At 46.3% G+C, this 27,907-nt stretch overlaps 1 protein-coding gene across 1 annotated transcript; it reads left to right on the forward strand.

Moving 5' to 3' along the window:
• Positions 1–27,907, forward strand: LOC311240413 (uncharacterized protein; the record flags this gene model as incomplete). Its single annotated transcript, XM_084328999.1, has 4 exons — positions 1–1,661; positions 15,465–15,582; positions 20,909–21,012; positions 26,081–27,907. The coding sequence occupies 4 exons, from the start codon at positions 1–3 to the stop codon at positions 27,786–27,788; spliced, it is 3,591 nt and encodes a 1,196-aa protein (XP_084185125.1). The 3' UTR covers positions 27,789–27,907.

The raw sequence follows: 27,907 nt of genomic DNA on the forward strand, positions 1-27,907 counted from the left end.
ATGGCGCAGCAAGGAGTTGATCTGGACCGGGACCAGTTCTGCTGTTCTATCTGTCTGGATCTACTGAAGGATCCGGTAACTATTCCCTGTGGACACAGCTACTGTATGGGCTGTATTAAAGACTACTGGGATCAAGATGATCAGAAGGGGATCAACACATGTCCCCAGTGCAGGGCGACTATTAATCTGAGGCCTGACCTGAAGAAAAACAACATAATGGCTGAAGTGATAGAACAACTACGAATGAAGACGGGACTCCAAGCTGCTCCTCCTGATCACTGTTATGCTGGACCTGGAGATGTGGCCTGTGATTTCTGCACTGGGAGAAAGCGGAAAGCCCTCGAGTCCTGCCTGGTATGTCTGACCTCTTTCTGTGAAACTCACCTCCAGCCTCATCATACTGTAGCTCCGTTAAAGAAACACAAGCTGGTCAAAGCCTCCACACGGCTTCAGGAGAACACCTGCACTCGTCATGACAGGATTCTGGATGTTTTCTGTCGTACTGATCAGCAGTGTATCTGTTATCTGTGTTCCATGGATGAACATAAAGGCCATGATACAGTCTTAGCTGCAGCAGAAAGGACAGAGAGACAGAAAGAGCTTGGCATGAGTCAGCAGAAAGTCCACCAGAGAGTCCAGGAGAGAGAGAAGCGGCTCAAAGAGGCCCAACAGGCTGTTGATTATCTCAATCGCTCTGCTGATAAAGCAGTGGAGGACAGTGAGAGAATCTTTACTGAGCTGATACACTCCTTGGAGACGAGGCGCTCTGAGCTGAAGAAGGTAATCAGAGCCCGACAGAGGACCACAGTGACTCAGGCTGAAGAACTGCAGAAGAGACTGGAGCAGGAGATAGTGGACCTGAGGAGGAGAGACACTGAGCTGGAGCAGCTCTCACACACAGAGGACCACATCCACTTTCTACAGAGCTACCCCTCCCTCTCCAGTCCCAGTGAGTCTACAGACTTACCCAGCATCAGTGTCCTTCCTCTCCTGTACTTTGCAGATGTGACTGAGGTCGTGTCTAAGCTGAGAGACAAACTAGAGGACGTTCTGAAAGAGCAGTGGCCCAGAATCTCAACAATAGTGAATGCAGTTAATGTTTTACTGCCACCACCAGAGCCCAAGACCAGAGCTGACTTCTTACAATATTCCTCTCAGATCACATTGGACCCAAACACAACAAACGGACACCTGTCTTTGTCTGAGAAGAACAGAAAAGCAACATGGATGGGACAAGATCAGTCATATCCTGATCACCCAGAAAGATTTATTGAAGATTTTCAGGTTCTGGGTAGAGAAGGTCTGACTGGACGCTGTTACTGGGAGGTGGAGTGGAGTGTAGAAGTTTCTGTAGCAGCCTCCTACAAAGACATTAGTAGAACAGGCACTGTGGAGAACTTTGGATTTGGATACAATTCCAAATCCTGGGCTTTAAAATGCAGACAAGGTAATTACATCTTCAGACACAATAACAAGAGCATAAGCATAACAGTACCGGGCCCCCGGTCCTCCAGAATAGGAGTGTACCTGGATCACAGGGCAGGGATTCTGTCCTTCTACAGCGTCTCCGACACAATGACCCTCCTGCACAGAGTCAACACCACATTCACTCAGCCTCTCTATCCTGGACTTTGGCTTGCATATTACTCTGGGGAGGCTGAGTTTTGGGAGCTGAAATAAAGATCAGTGACATTCATCCTCTACCCAGGGTTTTGGATTTAAATTGATCTTAACGATGCTGAGTTGTGAAAGATGGGGTAATTAGGAGTTACATTCACTCAGTCACTCTTATCATTGTTCTGAGGGACACACACACATACTGTACTATGTTTTGCTTTGTTTCTAGTCTCTAGCCTACCGGGGTAAAGTTTGTTTGATTGGATATTCATATATTCACATATTTGATTCCCATCTTCAATACATCTGTTCCTTTGCATGTGGGGAAGTCAAAATCTTTTTTCCCTACTCAGGGTAGACTGGACAACAATATGCAACCATTTTATTTGTATTTGATCACCTTTGGTCATTTTGAATTACTGTGCGATATTGGTTCTCTCTCTGTTCCAGGGGGGGTTGGTAACAATGTGGTGGCCGGACCTCCATGGGGAGGTTGATTCAGCCTATAAGTATAACCTTCTCCCTCACCTCTTATCTCTGGGCAGCCGGGACACTCTTCTATCTTCAAGGTCTTCGGTTGAACCCATAGCCAGGATGTGTGGGTCAGTCGTAAATGTAACTATTTTGTTTTAGAACAGACTCATCTGTGTTATCAAAAGAGCTCAAGGAGAGAGAGAGAGAGAGAGTTGTTCTTCTGGTGGCAGACTTTGAGGGAGACAGACCTAGATAGACGCTGGCTTAGGAAGAATGATCATTCATTGAATATTGTGCATTTTGTCTTCTGTTTTATTCGTACTAAATAAACGTGGACTTTTAAACCCAGCAGGACCGTGTGGATATTTGCTTGAAACTTGCCGTTTCACCGACTGAACCTCAATATAGAACTTTGAACACAACACAAAGGAATTTACTTTAACTCCCTATTTCCATGATGTGCTACATGAGAAATGCAGTCGAAATCTAACATTACCATTGAAATTCAATAGTTTTCAAATGAAACGAGTTAGAGTTCATAGAAACATAAGTATACTCTACATCTACAGCATCAATAATACAAATGTGTGTATGTATAGCCCACCCTGTTATAAATATACAAATAACTGCTAAGTCTACCCCCGGTACAAATATACCTAACTATCTTATGTCTACTCCTGGTACAATATACTGTAACTATAATTATGAATATAAGTATCCTGTGCAATATATACAGTACTCCATACTAAGTCTACCTTGATCTGTATGGAAAATAAGATATTTGGAACTTTCTGAACCTATTGTAAATCGTAATATAGATCAGTTTTACTACAATGTTTGCAAACATTGCCAACATACCCAAAGTGTTTCAGCCACAGAACAAATACAAGCAGCTTACTGTTGTCTAGTGTTGGTCAGTCAGCAGGATATGAACACAGGGCTCCATTCTTATGTCCGGTGGTGGAGCTACACATTCATGTATGTTTGGATCAATTACCTTTAACATATTCAAACTAGCCAATAAAAAATGCACACATTTGGATATGATCACTTTTATCTTTGGTGGAATACGTTATAACTTTTCTGTTTCAATATGATGCATAATTAAATAGTTGTGGTTCGAAGAGTAAATTCATTTCTTTTTGTGTTCAATTATAGAAAGAAATACTGTATAAGGTGACTGTACATGTTTTCATATAAACATTTAGTAAGTATAAAATAATTAATCATAAAATTTGTTACCCATGAAATATAAAGGGCAATATATAGTGTGTATATACATAAAAAGAACAACACGTTCACAAGTTCATAGTTTATTCAAAATATATATTGATTTAAGTATCCAACAGGACTTGACATAAACATTTGTACAGTAATGATGAGAGACAAGTTATGCAACACCTGCACTCTATTTCAGTTCACTGAAGATATATCTTTGCTGACAAAATAACAGCATGTTATGAAGGTCAAAGGTTATGCAAAATGTTTAAGCGTTGTCCTTGGACCATATCTTGTTCCACATGTGAAATAAATAATCCATAATAAATAGGACTGTTACAGACAATCAGAACAATATTTTGTATATCTATAGAACACATCTTTCCGGTATCACGCTCAGCCAGACAGGGTTGCCCTCTTAGTCCCGGACTATTCGATCTATCATTAGAGCCTTTAGCACAATATATAAGACAATCCCAATCCATAGAACCAATCGTAATCAAGGGCACACAACATAAAATTAGTTTATATGCGGACGACGTAATATTGTTCATGCAAAGCCCCAACACCACATTGCCTCATCTACTCAAGTTGATTGAGAACTTTGGTGATCTATCGGGATTTAAAATAAATTGGCCGAAGTCGGCTTTCCTTCCACTTAACACCCAAGCAAAAAAAGATACAACCCTCCCAGGTGAGATACCTATGGTAAAACATTTTAGATGCTTGGGTGTGGAAATACTTCCCACCATAAGACAAACGGTGAAGCACAATTACACAAAAATACAGAACAAAATCAAAGACGACCTGGACAGGTGGGCAAAACTTAAAAACTCAGTACAGGCAAGGGTATCAATAGTTAAGATGGATGTACTACCTAGAATCAACTTCATCAGTTCAATGCTACCGTTACCCCCTCCAGAGGGTTACTGGAAAAGATTACACTCCTCCACATACAAATTTATTTGGAATAACAAACCACCACGTATAAAAAGATCCACCGCACAGAGAAATAAAGCAGACGGTGGCATGGCAGTTCCAGATTTTTTCCAATGTTTTAAGACGTACACATTAAGACCATTGACAATATGGTTTGATCCCCAAGCATTAGTATCCTGGAGAAAATTGGAAGAAAACATAGTAGCCCCACATAGACTGAAGGACATAGCACACACTAAACTACCAATCAAGTACTGTGAGCGGAAATTTGGCCCCATAATTACCCATGCGATCCGGATATGGCGTGAAACACAAAAAAAATATCCTAACCCACAAAAATGGCACAATCACACTCCCTTATTCAATAACAATGCACTCTTAATTGAAAAACGTCATATAAGATTCCCTATATGGGAAGAGCAAGGCATACACTCATTAGGGGATGTTTTTAACAACCAGGGTTTTTGTAGTTATGGAGAAATATGCACAAAATTTAATCTCACCGAGTCCACATGGCTTTTTTACATACAGTTACAGCTATGTTTGAAGTCTCACGGTGTTCCATTAGACATACCAGTTGAACACCACAGATACCACAAATTCTTCTATGAAAGAGAGACATCGAGAGGTTTTGTATCAGGTTTTTATTATCAATTACTAACGTCCTCGTATGAAACCCTCCAACTAGACTCTGTCTGGAGGAGGGATATACCAGACCTGGAAAGTGACTTTGATTGGCAAGGAGCATGGGCAAATGTCCGTCTTACATCAAGGAACCCGGACCATCAACAAATAAATCTTAACTATATTCACAGGACATACTTGACTCCTATAAGACTGAACAGAATGGGTCTCAAACAAGACTCAAAATGCTCCCAATGTACAAATGGTGACGAAGGAACATTTATGCACATGTATTGGGACTGCCCACCAGTTAAGGCATTCTGGAAAGATGTGACCCATCAATTATCAAAACTCGTATCTTGGAATATACCAGTACACCCCTCTGTATTACTATTGAATGATGTTTTTGAGTTTGCAGTAAATCCACAGCTAAAGAGATTGGTTTTATCGGGTATCACAGTAGCTAAAAAACTGATCGCATCACGCTGGTTTCAACCGGAAAAAATGTGCCGGAAGGTTTGGTTTCTTACATATCTCGATGTGATTTATCAAGAAATATCTACAGCAAGAATTCTGGGACTCAACGAATCCAAAATGTCAATGTGGTTAGAAGTGGTGGAGAGAATAAAAGCTAGCTTATAATGGTGGTGTCTGGTTAGGAGTGAGGGATAATGGAGGTACTATCCAAGGAGGGGTCCGGGAGGGGGGGCGTTCGAGCTGGAGCATAATGTGTGTAGGGTTTTAGATAATAGGTATTAGGAGTATATCCTGTATAAGACATTGGTACAATTGGTAATTTCGTTGGATATACACTGTATACGGTAAAATATTATTATATACTTTTTTTTGTTTTCTGTTACTGTACTTGCATGTCATTTTAGCCACCTTAATTGTTAGTTTCATTATGCATTGTGTGTTGAGTACTGACTTTTAACAATTTTGTTTTGCAATAATAAAAAAAAAGAAAAAAAAAATAAAGTTATATAGACCAAGAAAAGATGGCCACAAAAAAATTCACGGGGGCTCCCACAGACAGTAGTACAATATACATACATGTAACACATAACACTGTACATATAACAGAATATTTTAAATAATAAGGTGCATGATGAGCGGTAACATAGTGATTATCAAGTCCGGGTAAAGTGCAAGTATATATTTTTGTATAGACAATGTGCATTTACATTAATCATTGTTACATGAAAATATGTTTGCACCAGATTTATCAGAAGCTCATTTCCATCTGTAGTCTATCCAAAAGACATGAAATACAAACAGTGCAAGAGTTCAAAATATATATACACGTAAAATGCCAGACAACATACACAGGACATTCAGCATAAAGAGTGCAAAATACATACACATGGAAATGCAACATAACATGCACATACACATAGCACAGTGCCAAACATAATGATCTATTCTTGACATACAAGACAAGTTCCAAAGTACCAAGTAAAATTGACTGAGTCTCTTGTGTAATCATATACACAAGGAAGTCGGACAGCACCACCTAGTGTTGGCAACATTGGTGACTCAAGAGCCATTTTTTTGTGACAGAGCAAAAGTGATCATAGTTTATATTTATTTTGTATGTCACTAGGAAACCTGTTCCACTCTTTGATGGCCTTGAAGGAGAAGGCGGATTGGGCAGAAGCAGAGTTTCTTAGAGGGACCTTGCAGTCACCTCTTGATGCAGATCTTGAAGCCCTTGTTCTCAGCTCAGAACACGATAGGACAAAATGTTTCAATGCAGGAGGGGCAGTATTATTAATTATTTTATGAACTAGACGAATGTATGAGAAGATAATTAAATTATCAAAGCTTAGTAATTTGTATTTGGGGAGAATGTTACAGTGGTGATGCTGTCTAGTTTTCTGTCCAATATCTTCAGAGCTTGTCCATACAGGGATCTGATCGGATTTAAGGTAGTTTGATTGGCTTGCGTCCAGCATGGCATGCAGTATCTCATATAGGACAGGATCATAGCATTTAGGTACATTGTTGCTGCCTCTGTTGTTAAAGAATTTCTAATATGGCGGAAATTCAGAATGTTAAACTTTAAAACACGAGACATTTTTGTATGTGTTTTTTAAAAGTCAGTTTTGAGTCATATAACATGTCACTGTATGTTATTTGCTATAGCAACACTGCTAGGAGTAGTTTAGTATATACTGTATACTGAGCTGAGTTAACTCTTCATCAAAACGTTATAGCTAAGTGTTTTATTCACAATGCAAAATCAGATATTGCTTAAAAGCAACAGAACACTCGAGGCTGTGCGTTGTAGTAAATCTAGTAAATAGCGTCGCGGCTGAGATGATGGAAATACTGTAGATGTGATGTTATTTACTCTTGTGTTTCACTCCCTGTAGTAACATTAACATAAACATGTTACATTTTATGGTTCACTGCAGATTTGGAAAGGTCGTCACCATGGTTAACATTCTAACCCACCTCTTCGACCTCGGGATCCCAGCATAGAGATGCTTGTAAATGGTAAATGGCTGCATTGGTATAGCGATTTTATCCAAAGCGCTTTACAATTTGTTCCTTACATTTTGACCCCTTCACTCACACTTTCACACACCGAGGGCAGAGGCAACCATGCAAGGTGCCAACCTGCTCATCAGGAGTAATTAGGGGTTAAGTGTCTTGCTCAAGGACACATCGACATGCTGCCTGGGAGGTATGGGAATCGAACGGCGAACCTCCGAATTACCAGACGACTGCTCTACTCTGTCTCGTGTCTGCTGAGCAAGGTAATTGCTGATCAAGGGTAGACTTATGGAGTCAATGGAAAGAATACAGACACATAATGGCGTAAACCATTGTCAGAACTCAGGTCATTTTGACAGTCTTTTGATGCCATTATGTATGACAAGCAATCTGTCTAACGCAATCTGAGTCGATGAGAGCTTTCATTTATGTCACCATTAAAAATGCCATTCCAGCATTCGTCCCTATGAGACTGTTGTAGTAAAATTCTGCACTAATGCCAACTGTTTAACATGAGTATGCAACAAGCTCATACTCAGCTGCATATATTTTCTACTGTCTATCTAGAAGCTCATACTCACGGTCTATAGAAGCTCATACTGGCTGCATATCTTTTCTACTGTCTATCTAGGAGCTCATACTGGATGCATATCTTTTCTACTGTCTATCTAGAAGCTCATACTGGATGCATATCTTTTCTACTGTCTATCTAGAAGCTCATACTGGATGCATATCTTTTCTACTGTCTATCTAGGAGCTCATACTGGATGCATATCTTTTCTACTGTCTATCTAGAAGCTCATACTGGATGCATATCTTTTCTACTGTCTATCTAGGAGCTCATACTGGATGCATATCTTTTCTACTGTCTATCTAGAAGCTCATACTGGATGCATATCTTTTCTACTGTCTATCTAGAAGCTCATACTGGATGCAAATCTTTTCTACTATCTAGAACAGGGGTGGCCAACCTGCGTCTCTTTGCCCGTCAATGTGCGGCCCCTCCATCCATTGATACAAATATATATATATATATGGACCCTGTGTCTGTTAATAAAGATGATTGATTGATTGATTACATTTTTTTTTAAATGTCATTCATTCCATAATAACGTAGAATAAACATTTACAGATTTTTTTTTAAATGGTCCATTTGCATGTTCTTGGTATCTGATTCTAGGGACATCTATGGATCTCATGGAATGTATTCCCAGTGCCAGAAAATTTTTGTCTGCAGGCTTGAGTAAATTGTAATGAACCAAAGGAGAATACCAATTCACTTATTATTATTTTTTTTTATCCTTGACTGTGAATAACACGCTAAAACATGCTAAAATTTACCAGACCTGAAAAATCTAAGCAAATTGAATATGGGAAGATGATTAAACAGAAGTTTTTGTAGATACAGTACTGAATTCTGCCATCCGGACACATGCCATTTGAAATATGATTATATAATATAGAATATCAGATCTATAAATTACCTTATTATGGCCAAGTCGCACATCTATGGATCGGGCCAAATCTCCCCTTTCCAATGGCATGAGTTCAATCTGGATTTATTATCACCAGGCATGATGATCACAAACCCATAGTTACACATACAAACAGTCCTCATATCCCTCCTAGTTACATATACACACAGTCATCATATCCATCCTAGTTACACATACACACAGACCTCATATCTCTCCTAGTTACATACACAGTCCTCATGTCCCCCCTAAGTAGTAAACAGTAAAAAAACAGCATAGTAAACGCTATTTAATTTCAATGGTATCAATTTAGAAAGTAATTATTTGGGCGGCTGGGTGGCGCAGCGGACTAAGTGCTCGTCACCAACGCGAGAGACACTGGTATCGAATCCGGCTGTCAGCGTTGCCTCCGGCTTGGCCGGCCGTCATACTGGCTCAATTGGCAGAGGCAGCGGGAGGGAAGCCGGTGGTTGGTAATCTGGTCGTTGTAAACAGCGACTCCTACAGGTCGGTCAGGGCGCCTGCACAGCGAGGAAGGGAGATGGTGAGGGCAGTGTGAGCCTCCCACACGTTACACCTCACCAATGAGAGTCCGCGCTGGCAGGTGAAAAGAAGTGGCTGGCTGACTCCGCATTCGTTTCGCGTCTATTCGTTTCCTAACGCATTTATGCTTCCGCGTTCGTGTTTTGCGAATCTGATTGGCCACTGCCGTTTCTGGTGCGATCTGATTGGCCACTGACATTTCTGGTCATGTGACATGTGCGCCCAATCGCGTGACGCGCCCATTTCCGCCTCGACCAGTAGCAAACTACCTAACGCCTAGTTTATCGCTGGTTAAGCTTAGGCGACTCTTTCGAAGTTGGTTAAGGTTAGAGTTTGGAATCAGGGCTGGCGTTCTATCGCCCTGCTCTAAGACAAACTCTAACCATAACCAACTTCGAAAGAGTGCCTAAGCTTAACCGGCGAAAGAACTTGCCGTCACACGATTGGTGCGACCAGTATCTATCAACCCTCCCTAGACCGACCAGTGGGGGGGCACATGCGAGCAACGACCAGGAAGGGGAGGGGGGAATTGGCACGACTAAATTGGGATGGAAGAAAAACACAGAAAAAGTGGATAAAAAAATAGTAATTATTTGAGGAAGGATATCTAGATTTAAACCAGCATTGGATTTCAAACACTAAGTCATTTAAATGTAACACTATTTATTTTCAATGGTAATATATGAGGATATCTAGACTAAAAGCAGCATTCGTTTTGGAACTCTACCTTGTTTGATTTTAACGCTATTGAATTTCAATAGTAATACAAAAAATTGAATAAATATGAAAAAAGGTTGTTGGTAGTTGAGTATTAAAATAAAGATGTTGACTTCCCCACAGGCAAAGGGACAGAGGTGCTGGAGATAGAAATAGAATATCCAATATCAAACCAACTTTACCCCATTTGATAGAATAGTCTGGTAAAAGTAAAAATACGGTATTAAAAAGTCTACTTACAGTAAGTAATTGTATAAAAGTAAAGATTGAATGTATGTAAGTAACTAAAGTAAATACACATTCTGTATAATAATAATAATAATATTTCATTTTATTTGTATAGTGCTTTTCAATGACCCAAAGTCGCTGACAATAGGCAAAACAAAGAACAGAACAGAACAGGGAAACAGGGAACAGTATGTGTGCGGGAGCTTAGAGGACTGTATATAATTATCACCTTAGGGGGTGTGGTAGGATGCCTTAACTCTTAAACTAATTGTACCAAATACACAACTGAGTGAATAACTTAAAATGGAGTCACCTAAACTAGAAAGAGCGAGGAAACTGTTTGAAACATAATGCTTTTATATAAGCAAAAAAGGGGAAAAAGATACATACAAAATATTGTTATCACATTACACAAAGCCTGATTAAATACTATTACTAAATTTAGATGGGCGCCCAAATAGTTATAATAAAGTGTTCTGGCCAAACGTTGCCGCGGTTACCACTGTGACAGAGGAACAATTCCCTCTGCAGGATGAGAGAGATGGAGGTGATGAGGAGTAGTAGACCGCTGCGTGTTGATGAGGGCGGGAAGACGCTGCCCGGTCCAATAGGCGCCACTAGTCTGCTCCTGCAGACCAGATGCTCCGCTGTGGTGGTCCGAGTGTCTCGCTCCGCTCCGTGGTGCTGCACGGCGCACGCCGACAGCTGCTGCAGACACGCTGGTCCCCTCTGTACCACAGGTTACTGCTATGGCTACTTCGTAGGACTAGTTGTGTCCCTTTACAGCGACACAGACCTTATCTAAATGTTCTCTGGTCTGTGTTATATATCGACTGATATGTCCAGTACAGAGCAGCTATCGAAGCATGAGCCGAAGCTACTTTAGGTATTAGAGCCGAGCTAGCTAGCTTCGGCTAACTGGTAACGATAGATGGGGAATACTATAGTCTGCTGTAATATGCTAATCCCAGACGTTTACTAAACATCAAATTAGCTGGGTACTAAAACTCACTCTCTCTTGGTGGTATAATGTCCGCTTGGTAAGCCACTTTACATACTTGGTCACCGTCAAACTATAACGTTAACGAGAGCAACGCCGTGTGTACGTCCGCTCTCTTCCGTTGGTCCGGTCAAGTTAAACGTCAATAAGCTCATAGAGAGGAAGTGACGCAGATACGAGGGGACACTAAACCACCTCTGGCCCACTAGATGGCAGCACCGTCATATAACCTGAGATGCAATCAATAGGCAGCAGTGTAACATTATGTGGTAAATAATAACTTAACTCCCACATATTAACTTAAAGGGGGATTATTTTAGGTCTAATTTTACCTAATTGCAGACCCTTCAGCACAGCCGCCCCCTGATTTGCGGCGCTAATCAGTACTGAGGTCTGCTGAATGTCTAGTAGTCACTCAGGCTGGTCAGAGTCAGAGTACGGGGGTAGTCGGATCAGTCGAGCCACTGGTCTGTGGTATGTTCTTCCTCCGACCTCCACGATAGCAGAGCGGACTCTTCCGTCTTGCCCTTTTACCACACTCTTCACCCCTCCGGTGAGCCAGCGGGCTCGGGGAAGCGCCTGATCCACGATCATGACTGGGGTTCCTGGTTCTAGGTTGCCTCTTTCAGTGATCCACTTGCGGCGGCCTTGCAGCGATGGGAGATATTCGGTGGTGAACCTCTTCCAGAATTGGTCGGCTAAAGCCCGACTATACCTCCATTGTCTTCTGCCGATGATCTCGGTGGAGGCGTAGACCGCAAAGGGAAGGGCCGCGTCTCGCCGCCCCATCAAAAGGCTGTTGGGTGTTATGGGGTCGAGATCGGCCGCGTCGCTACTGACGTACCCCAGTGGCTTGGAATTCAGAATGGCTTCAATCTCCACCAGCACGGTGTTGAAGACCTCTGCCTTCGGAACCTGTCCTCTGAGCGCGGCTGCTAGAGCAGCCTTTACTGACTTGACCTCTCTCTCCCACGTTCCACCGAAGTGGGGTGCATTTGGAGGGTTGTAGGAGAAGGTGACCTGTTGGGAGGCCAGCTCGTCCCTCAACTCCTCACTCATCCGGTGGTAACTCTTGATGAGTTCAGCTTCTCCTCCCTTGAAATTCGTCCCGTGATCAGACCATAAGGTATGGGGTCGCCCTCTCCTTCCAGTAAATCGACGGAATGACTGGAGGAAGCTGTCTGTTGTCATTTCAGCCAGCACCTCGAGATGGACGGCTCTCGTGGTGAGGCACTTGAAGATGATTCCCCATCTCTTAGCAGTTGCTCTCCCGATCTCCGCCTTGATGGTGAAGGGCCCGAAGCAGTCCATGCCCGTGTTGTGGAAGGGCGCTTCTTGGAGACGGAGGCGGCAGGATGGGAGGTCAGCCATTCGTGGCATGATGGGTTGGGCTCTGAGCTTCTGGCAGTCTGTGCATGACCGTTGGTAACGCCGCACAGCCTCCCGGCCGCGAAGTATCCAGAACCTTCTCCTGAGCTCCGCGAAGAGCCGCTCCGCTCCAGGGTGATACAATTTGGTGTCATAGTGACGAATCACCAAGTTAGTCACCGGATGCTTCGAGGGGAGTAGGATGGGGTGTTTGCTGTCCTCAGTGAGGCCCTGAGCCCGTCGTAGGCGGCCTCCGACACGTATGAGGTCTTTCTCGTCCAGTTCGGGGGCCAGTAGCCTCAGCTTGCTGTCTCTTGGTAGCTCCATCTTCCGTCCCAAGCACGCCATCTCGATCTGGAAGACCTCCCGCTGCACCCTCTGCAGCAACATGATCTCAGCTGCGGCGTAGTCGTCGGCGCTGAGAGGGGTCGGGTCTCCGGGACCGGGGTTCCGGTGGTGGAAGGTACGTACTTGGAGCTCTTCTAGGGTCTGGCAATCCTCAACCTTGGGACCGTCAGTATTTGAAGGGTCTTGGAGTCCAGTGAGGCCGCAGAAGATGGACTTCTTAAGTTCCACCTCCACCTCTGCGTTCTCCAAGTTCGGAGGAGAAGGCCAGTCTTCTTCTGGCTTGCGTAGGTAGTCGGGTCCACGGTGGTAGAGGTTGGGACGTGCCAATTCCTCGAGGGTCGCACCTCTGGTGATCACGTCCGCCGGGTTAACATCTGTCGAAACGTATCGCCAGCAGCTGATCCCCACAAGCTCTTGGATCTCTGTCACCCTTGTTCCTACGAATACTTTATATCTGCACGAAGTCGACTGGATCCACTGGATGACTGTTGTGGAGTCAGACCACATCGACACCGCGTGAAGGGGGAGGTGCAGCTCTTCCTTCAGCATCTTTCCCAACTGGGCTCCACTTAGAGCTGCGCAGAGCTCCAGCCGGGGAATGGATTGCTGCTTCTTGGGTGCAACTCTTGAGCGTGCAAGAATGAAGGAGACGTGGACTGTGTCGTCGGGCTCCACCGCGCGCAGGTACGCTACTGCACCATATGCCTTCTCAGACGCGTCACAGAATACATGAAGGGAGAGCTGGCTGCCGGTCAGACTGACGCTCGAGGGAAAGTAGCTCCTGGGAAACTCGATCTGTTGGAGGGTGGGGAGCTCTTCTTCCCACTTCTTCCACTTCGCCCCGAGTGTCTCTGGTAGGGGGTCATCCCATCCCTTCGCCTCAGTCCACAGCTCGCTGACCAGAGCCTTGGCACGAGTCGTGTAGGGGTTGATGTAACCCAACGGGTCATATTGACTCGCCAGAGTACTGTAGATCGACCTCCTGGTTACGTAATGGCGAGTCTCGATTTTCTTTTGCCGGTAACACAGGGTGTCAGACTTGAAACGCCAGAGGAGACCCAGAGTCATTTCATGGGCGTCCTCACTTGACTGGGAGAGCCAGGTCTCGCTGCTGTCAGCCTTCGCTTCGTCTGGGAGGTCTCGGACGACCTCAGGGTTGTTGGTGGCCCACTGGCGGACCTCAAAGCCAGCGGTGGCCAGGAAGGTGCGTATGTCATGCACCAGCTTGTAGGCCTCTTCCGCGGTCTCCACGCTGTGGAGGCAGTTGTCCACATAGAAACTGTGGTGGACAGCATCGGAGACTCCGGGGGGTGCGGCGCCGTCGTCGACATGAAGCTGCAGGGCGTAGGTGGCGCAACACGGGCTGCAGGTCGTCCCGAAGGGCAGCACCTCCCACTGATAGATGGACGGTTCCGGGTCGTCTGGGTTTTCTCTCCACAAGAACCTCATGAGTGGCTTATCTTCGTCGAGCAAACACACCTGATGGAACATGCGTTTGATGTCGCCACTGATGGCGGTCTTCTGTCGTCGGAAGCGCACCATGACTCCGAGGAGAGGAGGGGTCAGAGTCGGACCGGGCAGGAGATAGCGGTTGAGGTTCTGCTGGCGCACTTGAAAGCTGCAATTAAAGACCACTCTGTTCTTTCCGTTGTGTTTAACGTTATGGTGTGGAAGGTACCATGACTCGGTACTCCTTTCCGCCTCCTCAGGCTTCAGCCTCCTGACTAGTCCAGACTCTATGAGCTTGCTCATTTCTGTGGCGTAGGCGGCAGCCGTCTCGGGGTCTCTGCTGAGTCTTCTTTCAGTGCTAAGCAGACACGGCTTCGCTACTCCTGGGGGAACCTTGAAGGTCGGCATGGGCTCTCTTCTCAAGAGCGGTGTGGCGTATCTGAGGACACCGCGCACGCAGACACGCTTGGTCTTGGCTTGGAGAAGATCCATCGCCGCCTTATCTTCTTTGGAGCGAGTGTGTATCTTCTCGTTTTTGTATGGAGCAATGTCCAGCTGCCATAACCTCTGAACATTCTCCAGCAATGCCTCGTCTTCATGCCCCGCTCCAATGAAGAGGCAGTGGGTCTGACGGGCGTTCAGATTTCTTAGACTGATGGGGCCCTGCAGGGTCCAGCCTAGCGGAGTCTCCAGGGCGACGGGACATCCGGGTGGACCCGGGATGATGTGCTTGGGTAAAGTGAGGTTCACATTATCGGAGCCGAGCAGGAGGGTGGGCTTCACCTCCATTGCAGCGTTGATCCCCAGATTACGGAGATGTGGGTACCTCTTCATGAGGGACTCCATCGGGTAGCCGTAACTGGAGAGGCACAACCCGGCAGCTGTGAATACGCGGCTCACTTTGAAGACTTCCTTCGGCCGTCCGGCCGGTGTGAGGGTGAGGGCCACACTTTCTCCTCGAATAGTGGTGCGCCCTGGTTGGATGGTGAGGAGATCCAGCTCCTCTGCGTCGCCCACGAGTCCAAGGGCGATGGCAGCCTCACGCATCAGCAGCGTGCGCTCCGAGCCATCGTCAATAACCGCGTAGGTCTCCAGAGTCTTGTCGCGGTTCCGCAGGACCACCGGCACAATCTTCAACAGCACGCGGGGAGTGCTGCCTCTCACGGGGCCCACGTAGTAGTTGCGTAGCTCTCTAGAGGGCTCATCACGGACTTCCGCCACATAAGGCTTAGCCTTGTCGTCTCTATTGTTGAGGTCGTGGAGGGCCGTGAGGTGGATCTTCCCGCACCCGCTCTGTCTGCAGGGTCCCTTGAGGGTGCAGTCCTTTGCTCGGTGCTCACGGGCGCACTTCCAGCACCGCTTATTCTCTATTATCCACTGTTTCTTTTCCTCTGTAGTCTTCTCCTTGAACACGGGACAGTTGTCTAGCCAGTGGACCTCTGTGCAGCACTGGCATGGCGGCGGAGTCTTCTTCTCTCCTTTCTTCTGGGAGGAGAAGCCTCGTTGGCCTTTCGGGGGCCCTTGGTGCTCCTTTGATGTGGTTTCATGTACGGTGGTCAGCACCCTAACGGGCCGCCCTGTTCGGTCTGACTTGTCTCGTCCACTGCGTCCATTGCCTCTCGGCTCTTCCCGCTTGGGGAGGCGGATGTGCCTCATCTCCGACTTCAGGAACTCTGAGAGCTCCATCAGGGTAGACAGTGGCTGTTGGGGGTGGAGACGCTCGTGTTCCCGTCGGAACCTCTCTTCCCTTTCCTTTGGAAGCTTCCTGACGAAGCGTTCTACGTTGGAGCCTGCATAGAGCTCAGTGCGGCCGGCGGCTCCTTGGAACGTCAGGAGGCTCACCAGAGCCTGTACCTTCAAGGAGTATGCGTCCAGGGCGTGGTCGTCCTTTATGGCTGCCATTTCTCCCAGCTCGTGGATCTCCTCCACTATGTGGTCCCACGGGCGTCCCCAGCGCTCGTCCAGGGCCTGGAGAGACGAAGTATAGGGGGTGGGGGAGTATGCGTTGGCAGTGCATATGAGCTTGGCCGCAGGCAGCGTACAGTGCATAGACAGCTCGAGGAACTTCTGTTGCTCGCTGTGGTTGGCGGCGCCCAGGAGGAACTCCAGACACATCCTCATGTCATGGTACTGACTTCTAGAATTGTCTTTGAAGAATGAGATGGCGCTCCCTGGTGGGCGCTGTGGGCAGTGGCGGACTGGGACACAAATTCAGCCCGGGACATTCAGACGCACCAGCCCACACACCGGCCCACGCACCGGCCCCGAAACCGGCCCACACAACGGCCGTTATGAAACACTTGTCCAGTATTAAACAACCCAAGGCTGTGGCTAAGGAGTCAACATCAGGGAGACCAAATCTACACACCGCCCCTAGATGTGCACTCATGCACAGTGCACACACACACACACACAGAGACACACACATACATATACCGTTACTTCCTGTCATTGGCATATGTTTTTTTTTTTTACTAACATCTTAGTGCCTCATTAGCCTAGGGATTAAGGATACATGAAGTATTAACTACACCATAATAATATTGAGGTTTTGATCCATAGAAAAGGTCTGTGCTACACAATTTCAGTTAGATTGGATTTATTGTCCTTTAATTTGGCACTCATGACATTAGTTGTTTGCCGTTTAATCAACATCGAAAGACCCCCCACTTCCTCCCAGACACCCATTCCAAGAGCTTGTTTTCTCTCTCTCTCTCTCTCTCTCTCTCTCTCTCTCTCTCTCTCTCTCTCTCTCTCTCTCTCTCTCTCTCTCTCTCTCTCTCTCTCTGTGTATGTGTCTCTCTGTGTGTGTGTGTGTGTGTGTGTGTGTGTGTGTGTCTCTCTCTCTCTGTGTCTCTCCCTCTCTCTGTGTGTCTCTCTCTGTGTCTCTCTCTCTGTGTCTCTCTCTCTCTCTTTCTCTCTCTGTGTGTCTGTCTGTCTGTCTGGACTGGGCTCTTTCTCTCCCCTCAGGGTCAGCTGTGCTGGACTGGGCACTCTCTCTCCCCTCAGGGTCAGCTGTGCTGGACTGGGCGCTCTCTCTTTCCTCAGAGTCAACTGCATAAGAAGAACATCAGCAATCAATAATAATGGCTTGAATTCATACAGCGTTTTTCAGCCTTTTGAAAACACCCAAAGTAGTAGTAGTAGTAGTAGTAGTAGTAGTAGTAGTAGTAGTAGTAGTAGTAGTAGTAGTAGTAGTAGTAGTAGTAGTAGTAGTAGTAGTTTATTCAGTCATCATCTCACACAATACAATATACACCATCATTTAACAATATTTGATTTTACAGTGACTGAGAAGGTACAGACTGAAGCAATGCTTATATAGCCTATGCCTGTCCTATATTCTTAACAAAAATTTAAAAAATTAAGACTCCAAAACAGTATTCTAAAAGAAAATAGCAAAAAAAAACAGTATTATTCACCCTTGTAGTTTTCAAAAATAGCTTTACAAACCATTTTCTTAAAAACCAAAAGCGAATTACTCATTCTTAACTGTATATCAGCATTGTTCCACAAAGCGCTTCACAGAAACCATCAAGCATTCACACTCACACAGTCATACGCTACTGGTGGTCGTGAGCAGCATCAGCAAACACAGCTTCCCTGTGGCAGACTGACGGAATCATGTCTGCTATTCAGCGCCAACCACCATCAACAACCTTCATAAATACATTCAACATTAATGGAATAGGCTAACTACCAACTTAGCTGTAGCAGTTAGCTGTTATATGCAATCACATTTGTTTAACTACGGGGTAGTAGTTGACCTAGTTGTTAGCTTAAGCTAGTTAGCTGTGGTTATCTACAAACATGTAGATGAGACTAATCGAGAACATGGCTAACTGTTGGGAATTCTAAGGTACATCTTATTTAAGCATGTAAAATGGCAACTAATCAATTCAATCAATTAGATTACCAATATTATATCAACATGAAAATTTGAAAGGGAACATAATAGTATTTTATTTGAGTATTTACTATTATAATATTAGTAGCCAATTAATTTGCAGCCCGTCCTAGGTTCTGATTGGCTCTCTAGGTTAGCACTTTAGCTTCTGATGCTGTGGTGGGCACTAGTCCTAACATTGCTAACTAAACTTTTAGTCAGAGAAGAAACATCACGAGTCACGACTATTTACGTCCACGTGCTGTAAGGAATCAGGAATACGGAAAGCACATTGTCTTGTAATAGAATGACTGAAATCACTGCAAGAACTAGTATAGGCTAGCTAGCCCTCATGAACCGGCACACACCAACAGTAGAATATGCACTAGGCTACTGCACGCACCTGTCATGTTACTGTTGGTTCCTTCCACTTGAACTTCATCATCATTAGCAGCAGCAGCTACTCTAACGCCAGCCCTTCCTCTACTAAACATGTCTGTAATTTTAGAACATTGTTCTGCGTCTTTTACTAGCAATTCTAGCTTTTTCAGCTCCACCCTTTCTTTTTTTGCATTCTCCATTTCTGCGCTTCTAGGCCTACTCGCGGTTGGGAGGAAACGTGAATCTCATTCACTGATGTCTCATGTCTCATTCAAGACTGGCTAACAAAAGCATGTCTTTCACTTAACACCAAGAAAAAAGTGTGTATGATGTTCACAAAGTCACCAGTAGAGGTCACTCACTCTAATGTGTTTCTGGGAGAGGCGGAGCTGGACATTGTACATTAATTCAAGTATCTTGGGGTCACATTGGACTCTACATTGACCTTCAAAAAGTAATGTGAAGAAAGTGACAAACACAGTCAAGTTTAACATCGAAAACTTCAGGCAGATCAGGCCCTGCCTGCCAGTTAATGCTGCAAGGATGTTTCTGCATTCAATGATTTTATCACACATCGAGTACTGTTTTATCAACTGGTCTCTTTCATATGTCACTACTCTTACACCAATAGAATTACTCTACAAAAAAGCCATAAAAGTATTTGATAAGAAACCAATTTCATTTCATCACTGTGATGTTTTAGAAAAACATAACATGCTAAGTTTCGAGAATTTCCAAGTTTTCAAATATACTTGCTTCATGTACAAGGTTCTGCATGGACTTGCCCCTCCCCCATTGAATGAGTTCATCCAACAGAAAGCAGACACTGGCATTACCACCAGGGCCATCAGTAGAGGGGACTGTAAGGTGCCTTTTCGGTATACTACCATTGCAAAAACTGTGTTCTCTGTTAAAAGTGGTAACTACTGGAATAGCCTACCAGTTGTGATTAGAGAGTGCCCTACATACATGTTCAAGACCCATCTTAAACTGCATCTTAAGGCAAACCAGAACTGTGATCATTTTTAATCTGATTTAGTTTATGCAACTTGTTTATTGTTTTATTGCCGGCCCACACACTGGCCCACACACCGGCCCACATAATGGCCCACACACCGGCCCACATACGGCCCACACACTGGCCCACACACTACACCGGCCCACACACTACACCGGCCCACACACTGGCCCACACACTGGCCCACACACCGGCCCACACACTGGCCCACACACCGGCCCACACACCAGCCCACATACTGGCCCACACACCGGCACACACACTGGCCCACATTGGTGGCCCACACACCGACTCACACACCGGCCCACACACCGGCCCACAGACTGGCCCACATACTGGCCCACACACCGGCCCACATACTGGCCCACACACCGGCACACACACTGGCCCACATACTGGCCCACACACCGGCACACACACTGGCCCACATTAGTGGCCCACACACCGACTCACACACCGGCCCACACACCGGCCCACATACTGGCCCACACACCGGCCCACACACCGGCCCACATACTGGCCCACACACCGGCACACACACTGGCCCACATTAGTGGCCCACACACCGACTCACACACTGGCCCACACACCGGCCCACAGACTGGCCCACATACTGGCCCACACACCGGCCCACACACCGTCCCACATACTGGCCCACACACCGGCCCACACACTGGCCCACATTATTGGCCCACACACCGACTCACACACTGGCCCACACACCGGCCCACACACTGGCCCACATTAGTGGCCCACACACCGACTCACACACTGGCCCACACACTGGCCCACACACAGGCCCACATTAGTGGCCCACACACTGGCCCAAAAAGCAAAGTACAAAAAAAAAAAAGTAAAAAAAAAAGTAAAAAAAAAAAATCTAATTTTTTCTTTTTTTTTTTTTTTTTTTGGACCAGCCCACTTTGGTTCCGGCCCATCGGGATTCGTCCCGAACGTCCCGATGGCCAGTCCGCCACTGGCTGTGGGAGCGGGTCGTACCTAGGGGCCGGTGCAGTTACGGGCCAATGTTGATGGGATCTGGAGGTTGCTCTGTGTGTGGCGGGTAGCCGCTCACATTGAGAGCGGGGTGGCACCTCTCCTGGTGCCGTATATTCCTCCTGCAGACGAGCCAGTCGCCTTTCCAGGTCTTCGGAGTCGGCCTTGTCCCTTCTTCGGGGTCGGGGATACGTAGCCGGGTGCTCCTCCCTTTCAGGCTGGCGGCGCTGGGGTGAGTTATTCCTAGTGGATGCTCTTGATGATTGCCTGGAGGCAGAGGCCGATTGCAGTTGGGCGGTAGCGAGCCGGGTGTACTCCAAGGCCTGGGCTGCCGCTCTATCGCGCTCCCGCTCCAGTGCTTCCGCGGCTCTTCTCTCTCTGTCGAGCGCATCTTGGCGTCGTTGAGCCTCTCTTGCGAGCGCATCTTCGCGTTGTTGTTGCATGCATTGGAACATGAATTCTGTTTGGCTTGTAACGCTCCCTCTGCTTTGTGCTCTGCTGGGGGGCCTACTAGTTCTGCGAGTGTCTAGGAAGAACTCTCCCGGTTGGAAGTGATTGAAGTCCTGCCTGCCGCGTAGCTCCACTCTGTCTGGGGGATTGATATCCTCTCCAGGTTGCGAGTCGTTTTCAGCTGAGTCACTCTCCTCTTCTTCTTCAGACTCATCTTGCTCATCATACTCATCTTGGTTGGCGGTATCCAGTGGCGAGAAGGTAGTTATGTCTTTACTACACAAGACTGCCACCTGGTGTCTCTTCTTCTCTTCAGGCCGCTGGGGGGTGTCAGTCGGGTCTGACTCTGTTCTCAGAGTCTGATCTAACTGCGGTGTGGCAGCAGCACCCTCTACTAGCTGGGGTGTGCCTGCCGTCTGATCTAACTGTGGTGTGGCAGCAGCACCCTCTACTAACTGGGGTGTGCCTGCCGTCTGGGTTGTAAAGTCCCCTACTGTCCGGTCAGCTGATGTGTTTAGCATATGCTGATTGCTCTCCGAACTAGGGCTACTGGGTGTACCCAGGACACAGTCATCTAGTCGGGAGGGTAATCTACGCTCCCTAGGAGCACGTGTCTTCCCTTCAGGGAAGGGGGGGGGGGGGGGGCCCTTTGAACCTACCTCGCTCTTTTGTGACATCCTATCTGGTTTAACTCCGGCTCGAAGTGACCAAATTGTGCGGGAGCTTAGAGGACTGTATATAATTATCACCTTAGGGGGTGTGGTAGGATGCCTTAACTCTTAAACTAATTGTACCAAATACACAACTGAGTGAATAACTTAAAATGGAGTCACCTAAACTAGAAAGAGCGAGGAAACTGTTTGAAACATAATGCTTTTATATAAGCAAAAAAGGGGAAAAAGATACATACAAAATATTGTTATCACATTACACAAAGCCTGATTAAATACTATTACTAAATTTAGATGGGCGCCCAAATAGTTATAATAAAGTGTTCTGGCCAAACGTTGCCGCGGTTACCACTGTGACAGAGGAACAATTCCCTCTGCAGGATGAGAGAGATGGAGGTGATGAGGAGTAGTAGACCGCTGCGTGTTGATGAGGGCGGGAAGACGCTGCCCGGTCCAATAGGCGCCACTAGTCTGCTCCTGCAGACCAGATGCTCCGCTGTGGTGGTCCGAGTGTCTCGCTCCGCTCCGTGGTGCTGCACGGCGCACGCCGACAGCTGCTGCAGACACGCTGGTCCCCTCTGTACCACAGGTTACTGCTATGGCTACTTCGTAGGACTAGTTGTGTCCCTTTACAGCGACACAGACCTTATCTAAATGTTCTCTGGTCTGTGTTATATATCGACTGATATGTCCAGTACAGAGCAGCTATCGAAGCATGAGCCGAAGCTACTTTAGGTATTAGAGCCGAGCTAGCTAGCTTCGGCTAACTGGTAACGATAGATGGGGAATACTATAGTCTGCTGTAATATGCTAATCCCAGACGTTTACTAAACATCAAATTAGCTGGGTACTAAAACTCACTCTCTCTTGGTGGTATAATGTCCGCTTGGTAAGCCACTTTACATACTTGGTCACCGTCAAACTATAACGTTAACGAGAGCAACGCCGTGTGTACGTCCGCTCTCTTCCGTTGGTCCGGTCAAGTTAAACGTCAATAAGCTCATAGAGAGGAAGTGACGCAGATACGAGGGGACACTAAACCACCTCTGGCCCACTAGATGGCAGCACCGTCATATAACCTGAGATGCAATCAATAGGCAGCAGTGTAACATTATGTGGTAAATAATAACTTAACTCCCACATATTAACTTAAAGGGGGATTATTTTAGGTCTAATTTTACCTAATTGCAGACCCTTCAGCACAGTATGAATACACAAGAACATAAAACCATGAGTAACAAAATGTACAGAAGCCAGTAGGGGAGACGATCAGGGAAGTAAGTAAGGAAAAGGACTCTTTTTGTATCACAAACAGTACTGTAATTGCAAATCTGATATGTCATAAATGTATAGATGTAGCAGTTCTGTCTATCTGTATGTCATGTATGTCATATATGTTACGATGAATTGAAAATGGGGGACCCTGATGTAAACAAGACGAAAGTCTTTCTCTGGTCTGCATCCCCTTAACAATTGTATGTATTGAGCTGTACTGTACTGTACCCATTCTGCAATCTGTTAATAAAGTTTTCAATCAATCAATCAATCAAAACCTAGGGAATGGCGGGGGGATTGTGGGAGGGGAAGAAGACGGAGGGAAGATAGGGAAGGGAAAGGGGATGTGGTAGGTTGAAGGAGGGTGGTTATGGGTAGGGAAGGTTGAATGCTTGGGAGAAAAGGCAGGTTTGGAGTCAGGATTTAAAGGTGGAGAGTGAGGCAGAGTCTCTGATGGTCTGAGGGAGGGTAGATAGATACTTTATTCGTCTCCTTGGGGAAATTCAGGGTATCTCATATCTCACACAATAGACATATAGCCTACAGACAATGACAGTTTCTCAGTCGTTCACAATTATGTCCGCATCATGAATTTAAAAAGTAAGCGCATGATAAAAATTCAAGTACATCATATCTACCAGTAATAATAACAACAATAAAAACGTGATAAAATAAAAACAGGTGTATAAAACAGGACCGGGTGTTAGTGAGCAGGCGACCAGCAGAGTTCTGAACCATCTGGAGTCTATGATGCCGGTGAGAAGGCAGTTCCAGTAGTCTAGGTGGGAGGAAATTAAGGTGTGGATGAGGGATTCAGCAGCGCTGCGGGGGGAGAGGCAGTGTTTATTTTTGGCGATGTTGCGTAGGTGGAAGCATGAGGTTTTGATGATGGAGCGGACATGGGCAGGGTCGGACCTAGCACATTTGGTGCCTATAGGGCCCTAGGCAAGCTTCACCCCTGCCCCCCCCCCCCCAAATAAATGTTATGTTAGATACTTTTTTTTTATGTAAAAATATTGGTTGCCGATATAGAAGGAGGCGCAACAATGTCTGCCCAGCAAAAAAAAATAAACAATAATAATAATATATATATATATATACAGACTTTTTTTTTTGTTGGATGTCGTTTTTGGCGCCCCCCTCTGGGTGGTGCTCTAGGCAACCGTCTATGTCGCCTATAGGAAGCTCCGCCCCTGGACATGGGGGTCGAATGAGAGGGTGGGATACAGGATGACGTCGAGGTTGCGAACCAGGGGGGAGGGGGGTGATGGTTAAGTCATCGATAGTGAGTGTGATGCGTCCGGATTTGCTGAGGGTGGATTTGGTGCCAATGAGGAATAGTTCGGTCTTGTCACTGTTGAGTTTGAGGAGGTTGTGGGTCAGCCAGGATTTTATTTCGGATAAGCAGGACTCGATGTGACTGAGGGGTGGGTTGTGGGAGGATTTTGTGCTGATGTAAATTTGGGTGTCGTCGGCGTAGCAGTGGAAGTCGAGGTTGAATTTGCGGATGATGTGACGAAGAGGGAGTATGTGGCAGATGAAGAGCAGGGGGCCGAGGTAACAGAGGAGGAGGGAGAGGTACTGTTGTCTGCCGGTGAGGTAGGAGGTGAACCAATCGAGTGCAGTGTCCTCAACAGCCAGTTGGTACAGCCTTTGGAGGAGGCTCCTGTCCTAATTTTTTTTATCCACTTTTTCTCCTTATTTTCATGTCTTGAACGTTGCTAGACTATGCCTCCCACTGGTCGGCTGTAGTGAGGATAGAAGCCTTGCATCACGTGTCCCCTCCGGTACACGAGGAGGCAGCCTGTTGCATCTTTTCACCAGACAGCGCAGACTCTCAGTGGCGAGGAGTAATGGGTGGGAGGCTCACGCTGCCCCCGATAATTCCTGTCTCTGCTGTACAGGCGTCACCCAACCGACCTGTAGGAGTCGCTGTCCACAACGTCCAATCCCCACCCATCGCCTTTCCACCCGCTACCTCTGCCAATTGAGATAGTATGACGACTGGCCCAAGCCGCAGGCAATGCTGACTCGGGGAGTCGAGACCGGAGTCTCTTGCGTTGGTGACGAGCGCAATCTCCGCTACGCCACCCAGCCGCCTGGAGTGACACACTCTATCAAAGGCTGCACTACGGTCGAGTAGAATCAGGATGTTGAGGGCACCAGAATCAGTGGAGATGAGGAGATCATTGATAACTTTGACCAGGGCGGTTTGGTGTATGGTGTACTTGTACAGGATTATAATGCTTGAGAGCTCCTAAATTCTCAATGCATCAACCTCTGTGTGATGTCAAACTGGTTGTTCGTCCAGTTATGCTGGTTGTGATTACTTCCTTCTGACATTGACAGACTTACACATTAAATGTACATTATGTTTACCATCTTATCACATATTTTGGATTAAAAGAAAGTATGACAACTGGCAAAAAAAACCATCCTTCAAACAAATCAGTACATCAAATCAGTGAAAGAGTGAGAGAGAGCAAGAGAGGAGAGAGTGAGAGTAAATGAGAGAGAAAGTGTGTGTGCGTGTGTGTGTGAGAGAGAAAGAGAGAGAGAGAGAGTTTTATTGCTTATGAGTTTTAATGGGTTTTCCTCCACAAAGTAGACAAATTAGAGGTAATTGATGACGAGAAAAAGTCTGAACGATGTCAAAAACATCTTCCATCTATGAATCACAGTAAACTAGACACTGTCTCTTTAAAGTGACTCCTCCCCTGGACAGCTGTAACCAGGAAGCACCTCCCACGCACCCGGCGTCTCAACCAATCAGAGAGGGGTCTGCAGAACTAGAGCTACTATTTGTATAGACGCACCCACACGATCAGCGTTTACTACTAACCAGGAAGCACCTCCCACCTCCCGCGATCAGCGTTTACTCTTCCTGAGAAAACAAAACTTAAGAGTGCCGTTGTCTTTGTGTAATAAAATGGCGCAGCAAGGAGTTGATCTGGACCGGGACCAGTTCTGCTGTTCTCTCTGTCTGGATCTACTGAAGGATCCGGTAACTATTCCCTGTGGACACAGCTACTGTATGGGCTGTATTAAAGACTACTGGGATCAAGATGATCAGAAGGGGATCAACACATGTCCCCAGTGCAGGGTGACTATTAATCCGAGGCCTGTTCTGAAGAAAAACAACATAATGGCTGAAGTGATAGAACAACTACGAATGAAGACGGGACTCCAAGCTGCTCCTCCTGATCACTGTTATGCTGGACCTGGAGATGTGGCCTGTGATTTCTGCACTGGGAGAAAGCAGAAAGCCCTCGAGTCCTGCCTGGTATGTCTGACCTCTTTCTGTGAAACTCACCTCCAGCCTCATCATACTGTAGCTCCATTAAAGAAACACAAGCTGGTCAAAGCCTCCACACGGCTTCAGGAGAACACCTGCACTCGTCATGACAGGATTCTGGATGTTTTCTGTCGTACTGATCAGCAGTGTATCTGTTATCTGTGTTCCATGGATGAACATAAAGGCCATGATACAGTCTTAGCTGCAGCAGAAAGGACAGAGAGACAGAAAGAGCTTGGCATGAGTCAGCAGAAAGTCCACCAGAGAGTCGAGGAGAGAGAGAAGTGGCTCAAAGAGGCCCAACAGGCTGTTGATTCTCTCAATCGCTCTGCTGATAAAGCAGTGGAGGACGGTCAGAGAATCTTTACTGAGCTGATACGCTCCTTGGAGACGAGGCGCTCTGAGCTGGAGAAGGTAATCAGAGCCCAACAGAGGACCACAGTGACTCAGGCTGAAGAACTGCAGAAGAGACTGGAGCAGGAGATAGCAGACCTGAGGAGGAGAGACACTGAGCTGGAGCAGCTCTCACACACAGAGGACCACATCCACTTTCTACAGAGCTACCCCTCCCTCTCCAGTCCCAGTGAGTCTACAGACTTACCCAGCATCAGTGTCCTTCCTCTCCTGTACTTTGCAGGTGTGACTGAGCTTGTGTCTAAGCTGAGAGACAAACTAGAGGACGTTCTGAAAGAGCAGTGGCCCAAAATCTCAACAATAGTGAATGCAGTTAATGTTTTACTGCCACCACCAGAGCCCAAGACCAGAGCTGACTTCTTACAATATTCCTCTCAGATCACATTGGACCCAAACACAACAAATGGACATCTGTCTTTGTCTGAGAAGAACAGAAAAGCAACATGGATGGGACAAGATCAGTCATATCCTGATCACCCAGAAAGATTTATTGAAGATTTTCAGGTTCTGGGTAGAGAAGGTCTGACTGGACGCTGTTACTGGGAGGTGGAGTGGAGTGAATGGGTTTGTGTAGCAGCCTCCTACAAAGACATTAGTAGAACAGGCACTGTGGAGAACTGTACATTTGGATACAATTCCAAATCCTGGGCTTTAAAATGCAGACAAGGTAATTACATCTTCAGACACAATGACAAGAGCATAACAGTATCGGGCCCCCGGTCCTCCAGAATAGGAGTGTACCTGGATCACAGGGCAGGGATTCTGTCCTTCTACAGCGTCTCTGACACAATGACCCTCCTGCACAGAGTCAACACCACATTCACTCAGCCTCTCTATCCTGGACTTTGGCTTGCATGTTACAATTATTACTCTGGGGAGGCTGAGTTTTGTGAGCTGAAATAAATATCAGTGACATTCATCCTCTACCCAGGGTTTTGGATTTAAATTGATCTTGAAGATGCTGAGTTGTGAAAGATGGGGTAATTAGGAGTTACATTCACTCAGTCACTCTTATCATTGTT

This window comes from Notolepis coatsorum (genome assembly GCF_963971535.1).
Source record: "Notolepis coatsorum genome assembly, chromosome: 14".
Taxonomy (NCBI): Eukaryota; Metazoa; Chordata; class Actinopteri; order Aulopiformes; family Paralepididae; genus Notolepis; species Notolepis coatsorum.